General features: G+C 46.6%; 1 protein-coding gene across 1 annotated transcript in view; it reads right to left on the bottom strand.

Annotated features, from left to right (window-relative positions):
- Nucleotides 1–240: 240 nt before the first annotated feature.
- LOC310867506 (retinal-specific phospholipid-transporting ATPase ABCA4-like) overlaps nucleotides 241–18,189 on the bottom strand; it is a gene marked incomplete at both ends in the record, with an annotated part of 107,595 nt that continues 89,646 nt past the window's right edge. Inside the window, 10 exon segments of the mRNA XM_083777620.1 lie at nucleotides 241–363; nucleotides 998–1,143; nucleotides 3,117–3,220; nucleotides 5,263–5,355; nucleotides 5,806–5,909; nucleotides 7,212–7,346; nucleotides 8,043–8,184; nucleotides 15,243–15,349; nucleotides 15,760–15,822; nucleotides 17,778–17,898. Coding sequence (XP_083633746.1) covers nucleotides 241–363; nucleotides 998–1,143; nucleotides 3,117–3,220; nucleotides 5,263–5,355; nucleotides 5,806–5,909; nucleotides 7,212–7,346; nucleotides 8,043–8,184; nucleotides 15,243–15,349; nucleotides 15,760–15,822; nucleotides 17,778–17,898 — 1,138 coding nt within the window.

Here is an 18,189-nt window from a genome sequence, read left to right as displayed (position 1 = left end):
TTCCCTTAGGGGTGTGACCCTGAGGTTCGTTCCCTTGAGGGGCGCGACCCTGAGGTTCGTTCACTTGAGGGGCGCGACCCTGAGGTTCATTCACTTGAGGGGCGCGACCTCAAGGTTCGTTCACTCGAGGGGCGCGACCCTGAGGTTCCTTCACTTGAGGGGCGCGACCTCAAGGTTCCTTCACTTGAGGGGCGCGACTTCAAGGTTCCTTCACTTGAGGGGCGCGACCTCAAGGTTCGTTCACTTGAGGGGCGCGACCTTGAGGGGCGCGACCTTGACCTCTCTGCGCGCCCCGGCGGCTTTCGGATGCAGGACGACGGCCTCGTCTTCTCTGGACTGTTGCTTGGCGAAGTTCACGAACACCTGGGGGAGGGGGGGGGGGGGGGGGGGTGAGGGGGGAGAGAGGGGGGGCAAATGTTCGTTAGACATACCAAAAACATGTTGATGGTTACAAATCACCTGTTGATGGTTAGAAATCACCTGTTGATGGTTACAAATCACCTGTTGATGGTTACAAATCACCTGTTGATGGTTACAAATCACCTGTTGATGGTTACAAATCACCTGTTGATGGTTACAAATCGCCTGTGGCGTCCGTGTGAGGTTAGGGTTCTGGGACACAGAGTAGTCTTCCTACCTGGTCCAGGGTGGTCTGGTCCTCCTACCTGGTCCAGGGTGGTCTGGTCTTCCTACCTGGTCCAGAGTGGTCTGGTCTTCCTACCTGGTCCAGGGTGGTCTGGTCCTCCTACCTGGTCCTGGGTGGTCTGGTCTTCCTACCTGGTCCAGGGTGGTCTGGGACACAGAGTAGTCTTCCTACCTGGTCCAGAGTGGTCTGGTCCTCCTACCTGGTCCAGGGTGGTCTGGGACACAGAGTAGTCTTCCTACCTGGTCCAGGGTGGTCTGGTCTTCCTACCTGGTCCAGGGTGGTCTGGTCTTCCTACCTGGTCCAGGGTGGTCTGGTCTTCCTACCTGGTCCAGGGTGGTCTGGTCTTCCTACCTGGTCCAGGGTGGTCTGGGACACAGAGTAGTCTTGGATGTGGAGGCGGTCCTTGTTGACAAGCAGCGTCTGGAAGACTCTGGCCAGCGAGGAGGAGGGGATGCCGTACTGCAGCGTTCCATGATGCTTCTCTCTCTGGACGCAGCCTGGACCGCACCAACCACACCCACCACCACCGCACCAACCACACCCACACCACCACCGCACCAACCGCACCAACCGCACCGCACCAACCACACCCACACCACCACCGCACGAACCGCACACCACCGCACCAACCGCACACACCACCACCGCACGAACCGCACACACCACCACACCACACGCACACACCACCACCACACCGCACGCACACACCACCACCACACCATCACACCGCACGCACACACCACCACACCGCACGCACACACCACCACACCACACGCACACACCACCACACCACACGAACCGCACACACCGCACACACCACACACACCAACCCCACGCACACACCACCACGACGCACATATTTACATGTCTTCTGTGGACTCTAACATTACACCTAGCTACATGTTTAAGCATTTATTTCATATCTACATGTCTTCTGTGGTCTCTAACATTACACCTATAGCTACATGTTTAAGCATTTATTTCATATTTACATGTCTTCTGTGGTCTCTAACATTACACCTATAGCTACATGTTTAAGCATTTATTTCATATTTACATGTCTTCTGTGGACTCTAACATTACACCTAGCTACATGTTTAAGCATTTATTTCATATCTACATGTCTTCTGTGGTCTCTAACATTACACCTAGCTACATGTTTAAGCATTTATTTCATATTTACATGTCTTCTGTGGTCTCTAACATTACACCTAGCTACATGTTTAAGCATTTATTTCATATTTACATGTCTTCTGTGGTCTCTAACATTACACCTAGCTACATGTTTAAGCATTTATTTCATATTTACATGTCTTCTGTGGTCTCTAACATTACACCTAGCTACATGTTTAAGCATTTATTTCATATTTACATGTCTTCTGTGGTCTCTAACATTACACCTAGCTACATGTTTAAGCATTTATTTCATATTTACATGTCTTCTGTGGTCTCTAACATTACACCTAGCTACATGTTTAAGCATTTATTTCATATTTACATGTCTTCTGTGGTCTCTAACATTACACCTAGCTACATGTTTAAGCATTTATTTCATATCTACATGTCTTCTGTGGTCTCTAACATTACACCTATAGCTACATGTTTAAGCATTTAACCGTGATGGCACTGAAACGCCTGATTCATATTCTCGTGAGTGGGCCGAAAATAAGTGAAACTAAGTGAGAACTATTCAAGAGACTAACAATTGGCGAAAGGGCCTTTCTGTGTGTCCCCTAGGGTAGGTACCCTCACATGTTCTCCCCGTGTCCCCTAGGGTAGGTACCCTCACATGTTCTCCCCGTGTCCCCTAGGGTAGGTACCCTCACATGTTCTCCCCGTGTCCCCTAGGGTAGGTACCCTCACATGTTCTCCCCGTGTCCCCTAGGGTAGGTACCCTCACATGTTCTCCCCGTGTCCCCTAGGGTAGGTACCCTCACAAAAACATGCAGTAATCCTGGTCTCTAAACTGCCTCCCCCTGGCCAGCCGGGGAGCCTGATGGAGGGGAAAGAAACTGGTCTCTATATTGCCTCCCCCTGGCCAGCCGGGGAGCCTGATGGAGGGGAAAGGAACTGGTCTCTATACTGCCTCCCCCTGGCCAGCCAGGGCGCCTGATGGAGGGGAAAGGAACTGGTTGGAATAACGTGTTCCTTCCACGCACTACGTCCAACCAGGGAAACTCCCCCCCTGTCAGGTGTAAAGGAGCAACTTGGACTCCTCATGCACAGAAGGAAGCATGAGGACAGTCCGCTGCCCCCCCCGCCCCCCCCCCCCCCCCCCCCAGGTTGGCAGAGGAAGTGTAGCGCCCAGGATCACATTAGATAATTGACACTGGGTGAAAAAATGGGTTACAAAATCGTGGGATAAAAATGATAAAAAAAACAAAAAAAAAGAGACTAACAATGACTAAAAACTCTAAATCTGCAGCCTAAAACCACACGGTACCGTACACTGTACTGTGCTGTACTGTACCTGGGAAGGTGCTGTCCATGAAGGCCTCGGCAGGGTTCAGGTCCGGCGCGCGGCCGCGATCCACCGCCCGGATCTTCATGGTGACCACGTAGCCGTCACCGAACCTGCCCCGACCACCAATGACATCATCGGCGGTGAATTTGACAGATTAGACGTTTTATTATTTGGTCTTTTAGAAGTGGTTAAATCGCTTGACTGTTTTATAGCTAACCTCTTAACTAACGACATGTTTATTCTTCAGGAAATTAAATATAATATTATAGATTTTTCAGGAAATGAAGAAAACCTTATATTTTGAAAACAAATACAATATACAAAATACAAAAAACAATACTGCCTCATCAAAGTTGGTGTTTATACATTTTGTATATTGTCAATTACATGACGTCACTGAGCCGCAGTGGTAAGAGACTCACCGCTCACCCCAAACATATCTCTGTTTTTACTAAAACTACAACATGACGTCACTGAGCAGCAGTGGTAAGAGACTCACCGCTCACCCCAAACACATCTCTGTTTTTACTAAAACTACAACATGACGTCACTGAGCCGCAGTGGTAAGAGACTCACCGCTCACCCCAAACACATCTCTGTTTTTACTAAAACTACAACATGACGTCACTGAGCCGCGGTGGTAAGAGACTCACCTCTCACCCCAAACACATCTCTGTTTTTACTAAAACTACAACATGACGTCACTGAGCCGCAGTGGTAAGAGACTCACCGCTCACCCCAAACACATCTCTGTTTTTACTAAAACTACAACATGACGTCACTGAGCCGCGGTGGTAAGAGACTCACCGCTCACCCCAAACACACCTCTCTGTTTTTACTAAAACTACAACATGACGTCACTGAGCCGCGGTGGTAAGAGACTCACCTCTCACCCCAAACACATCTCTGTTTTTACTAAAACTACAACATGACGTCACTGAGCCGCGGTGGTAAGAGACTCACCTCTCACCCCAAACACATCTCTGTTTTTACTAAAACTACAACATGACGTCACTGAGCCGCGGTGGTAAGAGACTCACCTCTCACCCCAAACACATCTCTGTTTTTACTAAAACTACAACATGACGTCACTGATCCGCGGTGGTAAGAGACTCACCTCTCACCCAAACACATCTCTGTTTTTACTAAAACTACAACATGACGTCACTGAGCCGCGGTGGTAAGAGACTCACCTCTCACCCCAAACACATCTCTGTTTTTACTAAAACTACAACATGACGTCACTGAGCCGCGGTGGTAAGAGACTCACCTCTCACCCCAAACACATCTCTGTTTTTACTAAAACTACAACATGACGTCACTGAGCCGCGGTGGTAAGAGACTCACCTCTCACCCCAAACACATCTCTGTTTTTACTAAAACTACAACATGACGTCACTGAGCCGCGGTGGTAAGAGACTCACCGCTCACCCCAAACACACCTCTCTGTTTTTACTAAAACTACAACATTATGTCACTGAGCCACGGTGGTAAGAGACCCACCTCTCACCCAAACACACCTCTCTGTTTTTACTAAAACTACAACATGACGTCACTGAGCCGCGGTGGTAAGAGACTCACCGCTCACCAACAAACACATCTCTGTTTTTACTAAAACTACAACATGACGTCACTGAGCCACGGTGGTGAGAAACTCACCTCTCACCCCAAACACATGTCTCTGTTTTTACTAAAACTACAACATGACGTCACTGAGCCGCGGTTGTAAGAGACTCACCTCTCACCCCAAACACATCTCTGTTTTTACTAAAACTACAACATGACGTGACTGAGCCGCGGTGGTAAGAGACTCACCTCTCACCCCAAACACATCTCTGTTTTTACTAAAACTACAACATGACGTCACTGAGCTGCGGTGGTAAGAGACTCACCTCTCACCCCAAACACACCTCTCTGTTTTTACTAAACCTACAACATGACGTCACTGAGCCACGGTGGTAAGAGACTCACCTCTCACCCCCAAACACACCTCTCTGTTTTTACTAAAACTACAACATGACGTCACTGAGCCACGGTGGTAAGAGACTCACCGCTCACCCCAAACACATCTCTCTGTTTTTACTAACCACCAGTTTCGGTGGTCACTGTATCGCCTAAAACTGGACTATGAAATAGATTTTAAAAGACCTACTTGTATTTGAGGTGCTGGATGCTCCCCAGACACTTGAAGGATCCGTTGACCATGATGGCCAAGCGCGTGCACAAGGCCTCGCACTCCTCCATGCTGTTGAGAGAGAAGAAACACCATTAGAACTGAACCCACTTAGACCTGAGCTCCTCCCAGAAGCAAAGATTTGAGTTAAAAATGTTCGCTCTGAAAGAATATGTATTCCAAATCTTGCGGCACATTTTCAGGATTAAAAAAGAATAACGCGCAGCACTCAGAGCCGTGCTACGAGCTTGTGCATCTGATATTTTTTCAATAGCTAAAGTATAACATAATGCTAGAAACACCAAAAGGGGTTCCCTTCCAGAATGGGTTCAACTCACATTTTGGACTTCAGTATTAATGAGCAAAACGGTCCATGTTTTTTTCAATATGTGTCGTGCGCGCACGCACGTCGCACGACACACACACACACACACACACACACACACACACATACACACACACACACACACACATGCACACACACACACACACACACACACACACACACACACACACACACACCTGTGGGAGGTGAGCACCACGGCTCTGTTGTCCTGGATGACGCTCATGATGGAGTTCCACAGGAAGCGTCTGGAGTGAGGGTCCATGCCGGTGGTGGGCTCGTCCTGGACGCACGCACGCACACACACACACGCACACACACACACACACACACGCACACACGCGCGCACGCACACACGCACACACACGGGGTAACATGCATGTCATTGTTCTGACCACCTGTTCGTCCGACCGATTACTAACACTATCTCAACCCTAGGTGACTAACCCTAACCTCAGTCTTAACCGACCACGTAGGTCACTAAGCCTAACCTCAGTCTTAACCGGCCACGTAGGTCGCTAAGCCTAACCTCAGTCTTAACCGGCCACGTAGGTCGCTAAGCCTAACCTCAGTCTTAACCCACCACGTAGGTCACTAAGCCTAACCTCAGTCTTAAATGGCCACTTCACCCCTGACACAACCTGATCTTATGTACATGTTAATGGTATTTGTAATAGATAACAATTTGAAATTTGCACCCTTTGACCAGAGAAATAATGAAGTCTGTGTATTTGACTAGGGGTTGACTGGATTGCTGAATTCCTACAATGCCCATAATGCTTTGCTGCGCTGTTCCTCAGCGGGAGGCTGCGTGTAGGTGTGACTTCATCCTCCCATTTTCTACAAACAACAAATGCACATGGAAGTGACCCAGTGTTGCCATGTCTGCTTATTATAAGCAACTTTGGGATTGTTTTTGTTGCTTGTAAATATTGGTGGTTCAACCTAGGCTAAGGTAACCAGCATGTAATTATTGCAGGATAGCAGGACAGCCTATCATGCTAATATAGCTTAGCGTTAGCCTCACCAGGGCAGGGCAGCCTATCATGCTAATGTAGCTTAGCGTTAGCCTCACCAGCAGGGCAGCCTATCATGCTAATGTAGCTTAGCATTAGCCTCACCAGCAGTGCAGCCTATCATGTTAATGTAGCTTAGCGTTAGCCTCACCAGAGCAGGGCAGCCTCTCATGCTAATGTAGCTTAGTGTTAGCCTCACCAGGGCAGGGCAGCCTATCATGCTAATGTAGCTTAGCGTTAGCCTCACCAGCAGGGCAGCCTATCATGCTAATGTAGCTTAGCGTTAGCCTCACCAGCAGGGCAGCCTATCATGCTAATGTAGCTTAGCGTTAGCCTCATCAGCAGGGCAGCCTATCATGCTAATGTAGCTTAGCGTTAGCCTCACCAGCAGGGCAGCCTATCATGCTAATGTAGCTTAGCGTTAGCCTCACCAGCAGGGCAGCCTATCATGCTAATGTAGCTTAGCGTTAGCCTCACCAGCAGGGCAGCCTATCATGCTAATGTAGCTTAGGGTTAGCCTCACCAGCAGGGCAGCCTATCAAGCTAATGTAGCTTAGCGTTAGCCTCACCAGCAGCACCAGGGCAGGGCAGCCTATCAGGGCGATGGCCGTGGAGAGCTTCCGGCGGTTTCCTCCGCTGTAGGTCTCGGCGGTGTGAGCCGCGAACTCGCCCATCCCGAGCTTCTGGATGGCCCAGTCGGCGACCTGGAGGAGAAGACAGAGGACTGGTCTCTACTAGACCTGGTCTCTACTAGACCTGGAGGAGAGGACAGAGGACTAGTCTCTACTAGACCTGGAGGAGAAGACAGAGGACTGGTCTCTACTAGACCTGGAGGAGAAGACAGAGGACTGGTCTCTACTAGACCTGGAGGAGAAGACAGAGGACTGGTCTCTACTAGACCTGGTCTCTACTAGACCTGGAGGAGAGGACTGGTCTCTACTAGACCTGAGAGAGGACAGGTCTCTACTAGACCTGAGAGAGGACAGAGGACTGGTCTCTACTAGACCTGGAGGACAGTGGACTGGTCTCTACTAGACCTGGAGGAGAGGACTGGTCTCTACTAGACCCGGAGGAGAGGACTGGTCTCTACTAGACCTGAGAGAGGACAGAGGACTGGTCTCTACTAGAAAAGCTGGACTGACCAGTCCAGCTTGGACTGGACTGGTCTCAGTGGACTGGTCTCTAGACCGGACACTGGTCTCTGGACTGGACAGTGGACTGGTCTCTACTAGAAAAGCTGGACAGACCAGTCCAGACAGTGGACTGGTCTCTACTAGAAAAGCCTATGGGTCAAAATGCATTGAGATTCATTTCCTGGGCCACTCGTCGTTGTTCTGAAAGGGGGGAGGGACTGCGACGCTCTATTACAGGCCTTATCGGGGTACGGGCCGTTACCTTACCCTGCTGATCTGGTCCTCTGGCACCCCCCGCAGGCGGCCGTAGAGGTGCAGGTGTTCGCGGCCCGTCAGAAGCTCGTCTACGGCGTCGTACTGCGGACAGTAACCCATGTTCTGATGCACGGACAGGATGTCTGTCACCACGCTGTAAGAAATACAGGATGTTCTGTCACCACCACGCTGTAAGAAATACAGGATGTTCTGTCACCACGCTGTAAGAAATACAGGATGTTCTGTCACCACCACGCTGTAAGAAATACAGCATGTTCTGTCACCACGCTGTAAGAAATACAGGATGTTCTGTCACCACGCTGTAAGAAATACAGGATGTTCTGTCACCACGCTGTAAGAAATACAGCATGTTCTGTCACCACGCTGTAAGAAATACAGGATGTTCTGTCACCACCACACTGTAAGAAATACAGGATGTTCTGTCACCACCACGCTGTAAGAAATACAGGATGTTCTGTCACCACCACGCTGTAAGAAATACAGGATGTTCTGTCACCACCTGTTACGAAACGGTTCAAGTCTAGGGGTTTTACTGCCCGTAACATGTATGAAAGAACAACACGGCTCATAAAAGAGTATTTGGTTTAATACTCAATTCAGAATAAGTTACAAAGTGGCTTAGTGCATGACAAAATGATGGACAGAATGGCTCTGTGAGCCCAGAATTATGGAATGACTTACATGACTGATGAACAAACGACACAACCTAACACACAGACAAATGGAACTACAACTAAACCTGACATGAAACACATAAGCAGTCGGCTGGAGGGAAGGCCACACGCTGGAGTGCTCCCACACCAGACGCAGCAGTGTTCCCACCCCGAAGTCCAGACAGAGAGTGAGCTTTATAGTCCAGGAAGCAAGGCCTGAGCTGCCACAGGACCAATCCGAGGGCTGATCAGGCTCCAAGCCAGGCCCTCCTCAGGACGGCAACACATTAGGGACAACAATGCTCAGCACCTGCAGGGGACAGAAGCAACAACCAGTACCAGGCAACATAATAGGGCGGCGCTCCTCCTATAACCTAGTACCTGCTAAAAACCTACTAATAAATATATATATAGATATGATAGCCTCAGCTCTATATATATTTATTATCAAACATAATCAAAACAGCCAACAGCTGTCACACCCTCCACCCTAAGAGAGAAACTACACCCTGTGAAAGTCTCCTCTAGACCGGACCTTCAGTGTAACAAAACCTTGACCCATTACAGGAAAAAACAAAGACAGAACACATGAAACAAATTCACTTTGGTACGTCAGGTTACCACGTAACCCTTCTCGTTTTACAATTAACTTTCATATGCCAAACATCAAACTGGTTCAGATCGGTATGTAGGGTTATGCCAAATAACCTGTCTCACGTTAGAACTAGTTAAATCACTACACAGACCAATATGGTTCAAGCAAAACCACATGACAGATCAATCACAGTACATTCAGAGCACCACCCTTCACAATCTCAACCTTTTTAGTGCAAAAAAAAAAGAAAAAGATATCCAAGGATGAATCTGCTCGATTACATGATCACTACATTTGATTGGATCCACAATCACTTAACTTGTACGCCTATAGTCCCATTCAGGACACCTAAATGAGCAAGCCATTGAATTTGCTCCCTAATATTTTGTAGAGTGGAGTTAAGACGCTTTCTCCACAACACATACTGAACAAAAGTTCAACCTGTTCAAGGCACTAGCTGACACAACACACAAGCCTTTACTCCCAAAAGTGTAAAGTCACAAGTGCTATCGAAAAACCCGTGGCAATAAAACACATGCCTGAATTCCACTTTAGTACGTCAGGGTAATGGCTCACCAAACCCCTTCACATTTATGAATTTACGAAAAGTGTACAAACCACCGGTATGCAAAAAGGAATTTGGTTTCTGCTCGCAAAAATCCGACTATTTCTAAAACAGCGTCGCGGACGCGCATAGAAAAATGCTACAAATATAATTTAAAGAAGCCTCTGAAGCCTCTACAACATCATGGCAAAATAGACGCAAAAACGCGGCCTGTCCATAGCAAAATAGCAGTGACAAGAAACGAGTATCCTATAGTACCTGAACAGTTTAACACATCATATATCAAAACCACATTTTGTTGTGTGGTAAATGCCTTGCCAACTAATAAAACGAATACCCAAACTTCATTCAACTTTTGGTACGTAAGGTTATAAAATAACCTGTCACACTTTCAGAATCCGTTTGAATTACACACCAACGGACCACAATGGTTTCGGCAATTTACCACCAACGAAATGACCCCAGAACGAGGTATAAAAACCCACTTTGTTTAAATTACCTCTACGTTTGAATGCACAACCACTAAATGAAATGTACCCGAGTCCAACATAGGACAACTTGAACGAAACAAAAAGAAACGCTAAGAGGTTTGACTGCTGCCATGGGTGCCAGGCTGCCAGCCTCCGGAGTTTGCACACACCACAACACTGCCAAACAAAACATTTCACTACATTTCTTGTCCACCCTCGTCCGTATAAGGTTATGGATTACAGACATACGAACGGTGCCATCACAGCACCACTGCATTATATCAAAATTAGTGCGATACCAGCACAACTGAACGGAGGACAAAAGCAGCTATATGACTCGATTTCCTGCACCATTATTTAGTATAACAATTAAGCTCCTCACGGGTTAAGCCAATCTTCCCGTGGCAGCAACACATTCAACATAAACGCTGAAAAGCAGAATTTCAACCTCACCTTCTCTGCAGCATATGGGACCGAGGCACTCATTGAGTGGTGGCTTAGAGCAGGAGCACCGCGCTCCAGACCGGCATTTCTCTCCCGTGGCTGCATCTTCAGACTGGGGGAGCGGTGGTTATGCCGATAGGAGGCACCCCGTCAGACAGGTGGTGTCACCCAAGTTCTCTCTCCCGCTGTCATAGCCAGAGTCACCTTGAGTTCCACCTCCCGGAGACGATGGATGCTCCCAAGCCCCCAGGGTGGTGACTGGGCCCCCCCCAGTCACTCTCGGTAGGCCAGCACGGCTCCGGGGACCCGACCCTCCAGAACCAGATCTGTACTGGCCCGCTTTCCATAGAACGCCACATTTGCCACGTAGGTCAGAACCAACAGCTCTGCCACCACTTTTAACTCTGCCTCTTAGTAGCCCCACTACAGAGATTCTAATTAAGAGATTTGGTAGTCTAACAGCTTTTAGTTTTTCCAATTCACCTATACTAAACTAACCAAACTTAAAGGTGCACAAAATACGAGCCACATACCTACCACAGCAACTCCAGCCGATCACAAACAGGACCGAGAAAAAGAAAAAACACCATGTTACTTTCCTTTAACAAATACAGGTTCACCAAACAAATATTACTAAAAAAGAGACACCATATAGGAGTATGGGCTCAGTTTTAGCAACAACCAAACAAGAAAGAGATACCAAGTGAACACAGTACAAGCTCAACTTTCTTTTGGAAAACTGACAAACACTTAACAATATGCACTTAACATGGGTACTTTTTGAAAAGCCAAAAACCAGGTGAGATCCCAACTAATGGGTTAACTTTTGGAAAAATAAATCCCAATTAACGGGTTCACTCTTACCAACCAAAAGACCAGACATGCCACCAATTATTAACTTTGGGTTCACTCTTGAAAAAAATCAAGAGACCGGACGAGCCCCCAATTATGTTACGAAACGGTTCAAGTCTAGGGGTTTTACTGCCCGTAACATGTATGAAAGAACAACACGGCTCATAAAAGAGTATTTGGTTTAATACTCAATTCAGAATAAGTTACAAAGTGGCTTAGTGCATGACAAAATGATGGACAGAATGGCTCTGTGAGCCCAGAATTATGGAATGACTTACATGACTGATGAACAAACGACACAACCTAACACACAGACAAATGGAACTACAACTAAACCTGACATGAAACACATAAGCAGTCGGCTGGAGGGAAGGCCACACGCTGGAGTGCTCCCACACCACACGCAGCAGTGTTCCCACCCCGAAGTCCAGACAGAGAGTGAGCTTTATAGTCCAGGAAGCAAGGCCTGAGCTGCCACAGGACCAATCCGAGGGCTGATCAGGCTCCAAGCCAGGCCCTCCTCAGGACGGCAACACATTAGGGACAACAATGCTCAGCACCTGCAGGGGACAGAAGCAACAACCAGTACCAGGCAACATAATAGGCGCTCCTCCTATAACCTAGTACCTGCTAAAAACCTACTAATAAATATATATATAGATATGATAGCCTCAGCTCTATATATATTTATTATCAAACATAATCAAAACAGCCAACAGCTGTCACACCACCACGCTGTAAGAAATACAGGATGTTCTGTCACCACCACGCTGTAAGAAATACAGGATATTCTGTCACCACGCTGTAAGAAATACAGGATATCTGTCACCACCACGCTGTAAGAAATACAGGATGTTCTGTCACCACGCTGTAAGAAATACAGGATGTTCTGTCATCACGCTGTAAGAAATACAGGATGTTCTGTCACCACGCTGTAAGAAATACAGGATGTTCTGTCATCACGCTGTAAGAAATACAGGATGTTCTGTCACAACCACACTGTAAGAAATACAGGATGTTCTGTCATCACCACGCTGTAAGAGATACAGGATGTTCTGTCACCACGCTGTAAGAAATACAGGATGTTCTGTCACCACGCTGTAAGGAATACAGGATGTTCTGTCACCACGCTGTAAGAAATACAGGATGTTCTGTCACCACCACGCTGTAAGAAATACAGGATGTTCTGTCACCACAACGCTGTAAGAAATACAGGATGTTCTGTCACCATCACGCTGTAAGAAATACAGGATGTTCTGTCACCACGCTGTAATAAATACAGGATGTTCTGTCACCACCACGCTGTAAGAAATACAGGATGTTCTGTCATCACGCTGTAAGAAATACAGGATGTCTGTCACCACGCTGTAATAAATACAGGATGTTCTGTCATCACCACGCTGTAAGAAATACAGGATGTTCTGTCATCACGCTGTAAGAAATACAGGATGTTCTGTTACCACCACGCTGTAAGAAATACAGGATGTTCTGTCACCACCACGCTGTAAGAAATACAGGCTGTTCTGTCACCACGCTGTAAGAAATACAGGATGTTCTGTCATCACGCTGTAAGAAATACAGGATGTTCTGTCACCACAACGCTGTAAGAAATACAGGATGTTCTGTCATCACCACGCTGTAAGAAATACAGGATGTTCTGTCACAACCACGCTGTAAGAAATACAGGATGTTCTGTCATCACCACGCTGTAAGAAATACAGGATGTTCTGTCACCACGCTGTAAGAAATACAGGATGTTCTGTCATCACGCTGTAAGAAACACAGGATGTTCTGTCATCACGCTGTAAGAAACACAGGATGTTCTGTTACCACGCTGTAAGAAATACAGGATGTTCTGTCACCACGCTGTAAGAAATACAGGATGTTCTGTCACCACGCTGTAAGAAATACAGGATGTTCTGTCACCACCACGCTGTAAAGGCTCATACATAGTCTGGATTTTCGGTGGTGAGGTGACCACCGAACTACAACATGACGTCACCAGCTGCAGTGAAGAGCAAACCACCGCCACCGCTCCAGCCCTTCTCTCTGTTTTTACTCACCACCGCTCAACGTTATTTCAGCTCCAGTGGTCACCTCACCACCGCTCAACGTTATTTCAGCTCCGGTGGTCACCTCACCACCGCTCAACGTTATTTCAGCTCCGGTGGTCAGCTCACCACCGGAGCGGTGGTCACCTCACCACCGAAGAAATAGGCCTTAAGAAATACAAACATTATGTCAGTCACAACGCTGTAAAAAATACAAACATTATGTTGTTCACAACGCTGTAAAAAATACAAACATTATGTTGTTCACAACGCTGTAAAAAATACAAACATTATGTTGGTCACAACGCTGTAAAGAATACAAACATTATGTTTGTCACAACGCTGTAAAAAATACAAACATTATGTTGGTCACAACGCTGTAAAAAATACAAACATTATGTTGGTCACAACGCTGTAAAAAATACAAACATTATGTTGGTCACAACGCTGTAAAAAATACAAACATTATGTTGGTCACAACGCTGTAAAAAATACAAACATTATGTTGGTCACAACGCTGTAAAGAATACAAACATTATGTTGGTCACAACGCTGTAAAAAATACAAACATTATGTTGGTCACAACGCTGTAAAAAATACAAACATTATGTTGGTCACAACGCTGTAAAAAACCACACAGGATGGTCAGAACACTACAAGAACAAACGGGATGTTTTAGTCGAGGAAATCGACACTGGCAATTTTTTCGTAAAATAATCTAATTCATTGAGATAGGATCTTTTGATTGTCTTGAGCTGTACGCCATGAACATCCAGATTAAATACTTCACTTTATGCACAATGAATTGAGATTATATGAAAGTGTCACTATTTGGAAGAAATTTAAGAAAAAATGTAAGAAAATGTAACTTATAAATATAATATAACTTAAAATATTCTAATTAATTGAGATGGAGCTGTATATTCTGTATATAGTTTTTAACTAAAATCTTTGCTTCTGGGGGAGGTTCCCTGGAACGACATATTTTCAGATGGGGGTCCACGGGCCAAATACAGATAACTCTGGGGGTCCTTCAAAGACATGAAAAGAGGTTGAGCGCCACTGACACATAGAAACATAGGGGTTTCCACTGACCCATAGAAACATAGGGGTTTAACCCTGTGAGAACCACTGACACATAGACACATGGGGGTTTCCAGGAAACCGTTAGGATTTAAAAGCCTTTGTTTTTAATGAGCCTCACCAGCTCTAACCCTCTAAGTCTAAGACCCAGCGTTGCTTTTTAGCAACAATTATATTTTATAAAGAAAATAGTTTAAATAATTATTTTTTTTGTTATTTTTTTTCACCTGGGGGTGGGGTTAGGGTTCTTTTGTTTAGTCTTACAATGCCATTGGCCAGGATATTTGCATATAAATATACCCCACCCAATTGACCCAACGTTGCTATATAGCAACATTTTCATAAAAACCTAAAAAAAAAAAAAAAAGATTATATTTTCCTCTCCAAAGTACTCCTACAAGACAATCTGAAAGTTTTTATGTTTTTATTTTTTGCAAGTATAAATTAATTTGGGTCTTAGAGGGCTAAACGGACGTACTTGTGTCCAGCGACCGAGGCCCCTCCCGAGGTCACGTCCACGTCTCCCGTCAGCATCTTGAAGGTGGTGGTCTTCCCCGCTCCGTTGACCCCCAGGAGACCGAAGCACTGCCCAGCGGGGAGACACAAATCACACCCGTGTGGAACTTAGAGTATACATTAAGGTGGATTTCTCCACTTGCATTAATTTCTCTCTAGACTAGAAGAACTGTCCATGGTCCTACCTACAGACTAGAGGAACTGTCCATGGTCCTACCTACAGACTAGAGGAACTGTCCATGGTCCTACCTACAGACTAGAGGAACTGTCCATGGTCCTACCTACAGACTAGAGGAACGGTCCATGGTCCTACCTACAGACTAGAGGAACTGTCCATGGTCCTACCTACAGACTAGAAGAACTGTCCATGGTCCTACCTACAGACTAGAGGAACTGTCCATGGTCCTACCTACAGACTAGAGGAACGGTCCATGGTCCTACCTACAGACTAGAGGAACGGTCCATGGTCCTATACCTACCTCTCCAGGGGACACGCCGACACAGATTCTGTCCACAGCTGGAACAGAGCTCCCTTCGTACATCTGGGCGACGGCAGAGGGAGGGAGAGAGAGAGAGAGAGGGAGAGGGAGAGGGAGAGGGAGAGGGAGAGGGAGAGGGAGAGGGAGAGGGAGAGGGAGAGGGAGAGGGAGGGAGAGAGAGGAGAGAGAGAGAGAGAGAGAGAGAGAGAGAGAGAGAGAGAGAGAGAGAGAGAGAGAGAGGTGAAGAGTGAAGTGAGTGGAAACGTGTCAGCGGTGAGGCAACTGCTAAAAACACATGATCACTTAAACATGTTCCACGCCTGACGTGGTCAGCCCAAGGGGTCAACTAGGTACTCCAACGTTGAAGCGCTGGGCCCTAGTGGTAAGAGGAAGGACTGCAGGCGGACCCGTGGATTCATGACGAGGAAACCCCAGTTGCAGCAGCTGGGCTTTAACATTGAGCGCTCGGTTGCACTTCCGCATTTGGACCACCAAAATTTGGTGGTGTATAGTTTCATTATATAGATATTCCACTGTTACTTTCTTAGCTTACGCATGTTTCATGATAAATGCTTTTATGTGATGTATTCCCATGCTTTTGTTCTTGCTTAAATGTAAGTCGCTCTGGATTAAGAGCGTCTGTTAAATGCCTAAATTGTAAATTGTAATGAGTAATACAGGTAACATAAACTCAGACTATCTGAGGGCGGAAAGTGTTACGCACAAAAAATAAATAAATATTACTAAATGTAGTTTTGTTTAGTAGTGATACCCGAGGAAGGTCTCAAACATATACTTACTCAGCTTAACCCACTCAGGACAAGAACCCCTTTTGGTGCTTTAAGCATTAAGTTTTACTATAGCTATTGAGAAATAGCAGATCTACAAGCTCGTAGCGCGGCACGCGGCTACGAGCTCGTAGATCTGCTATTTCTAGATCTGCTTCTAGATCTGCTACTTTTGAAAAAAATCGTGAATATGTGGCGCAAATCTTTGAATATATATTCTTACACAGCGAACGTTTTTAAATATCTCCTTCGTATAGAGCGTCGTACGAAGCCAACTCGAGTCGTGACAAATCATGACAACAAACACGATATTTTGGACCAAACAAATAATTACAAAGACGAAAAACAACCAAAAAAAAGTGTTGTAACCTGCCGTTTTTTTCTTCTTTCTAATAATTTGTTCGGCCCAAAAAATTGTGTTTGTTGTCATGATTTGTCACGACAAGAGTTGGCTTTGTCCGAGACTTAAAAGGTCTTTAAATAAATACTTTTTGAAATGTCTATGAGGGAAAATTAACGGGGAATAATTTCCTGGGCCCTGGTGGTAGGGGGCAGGACTGCAACGCTCTATAGACACTCACCTTGGACAAGGTGGTGGACGCGTAGGATAGACACTCACCTTGGACAAGGTGGTGGATGCGTAGGATAAACACTCACCTTGGACAAGGTGGTGGATGCGTAGGATAGACACTCACCTTGGACAGGTTGTGTATGCGTAGGATAGACAGTGGACACTCACCTTGGACAAGGTGGTGGATGCGTAAGATAGACCCTCACCTTGGACAAGGTGGTGGATGCGTAGGATAGACACTCACCTTGGACAAGGTGGTGGATGCGTAGGATAGACCCTCACCTTGGACAAGGTGGTGGACGCGTAGGATAGACCCTCACCTTGGACAAGGTGGTGGATGCGTAGGATAGACCCTCACCTTGGTCAAGGTGGTGGATGCGTAGGATAGACCCTCACCTTGGACAAGGTGGTGGACGCATAGGATAGACCCTCACCTTGGACAAGGTGTTGGACGTGTAGGATAGACCCTCACCTTGGACAGGTCGTGTATGCGTAGGATAGACACTCACCTTGGACAGGTCGTGTATGCGTAGGATAGACACTCACCTTGGACAAGGTGGTGGATGCGTAGGATAGACACTCACCTTGGACAGGTCCTGGATGCGTAGGATAGACCCTCACCTTGGACAAGGTCCTGGATGCGTAGGATAGACCCTCACCTTGGACAGGTCGTGGATGCGGAGGATGTCGGCGGTGTCTCCTCCGCGGTAGACGCGCTCTCTCTCCTCGGAAACATCCTCGTCTTCATCTGCGATCAGAGGCTTCGGTACCACTGGGATCCTGACAAGAGGAGAGACCAGGAACCACACAGTCAGTTAACCGCTGGTACCACTGGGATCCTGACAAGACGAGAGACCAGGAACCACACAGTCAGTCAGTCAGTCAGTCAGTTAACCCATTTTGGGCGGAACCCCTTTTGGTGTTTTAGACATTATGTTATAATTTAGCTATGGAAAAATAGCAGATCCACAAGCTCACAAGCTTGTAGGTCTGCTATTTTAAAGTCCTGAAAATGTGGTGCAAATCTTTGAATATATATTTCAAAGTGAACATTTTTAACTAAAATATTTG

This window comes from Protomyctophum parallelum (assembly GCF_964188405.1).
Source record: "Protomyctophum parallelum genome assembly, chromosome: 12".
Taxonomy (NCBI): Eukaryota; Metazoa; Chordata; class Actinopteri; order Myctophiformes; family Myctophidae; genus Protomyctophum; species Protomyctophum parallelum.
The sequence above is the reverse complement of the archived record's forward strand: the minus strand, read 5'-3'. Positions and strand labels throughout refer to the sequence as shown.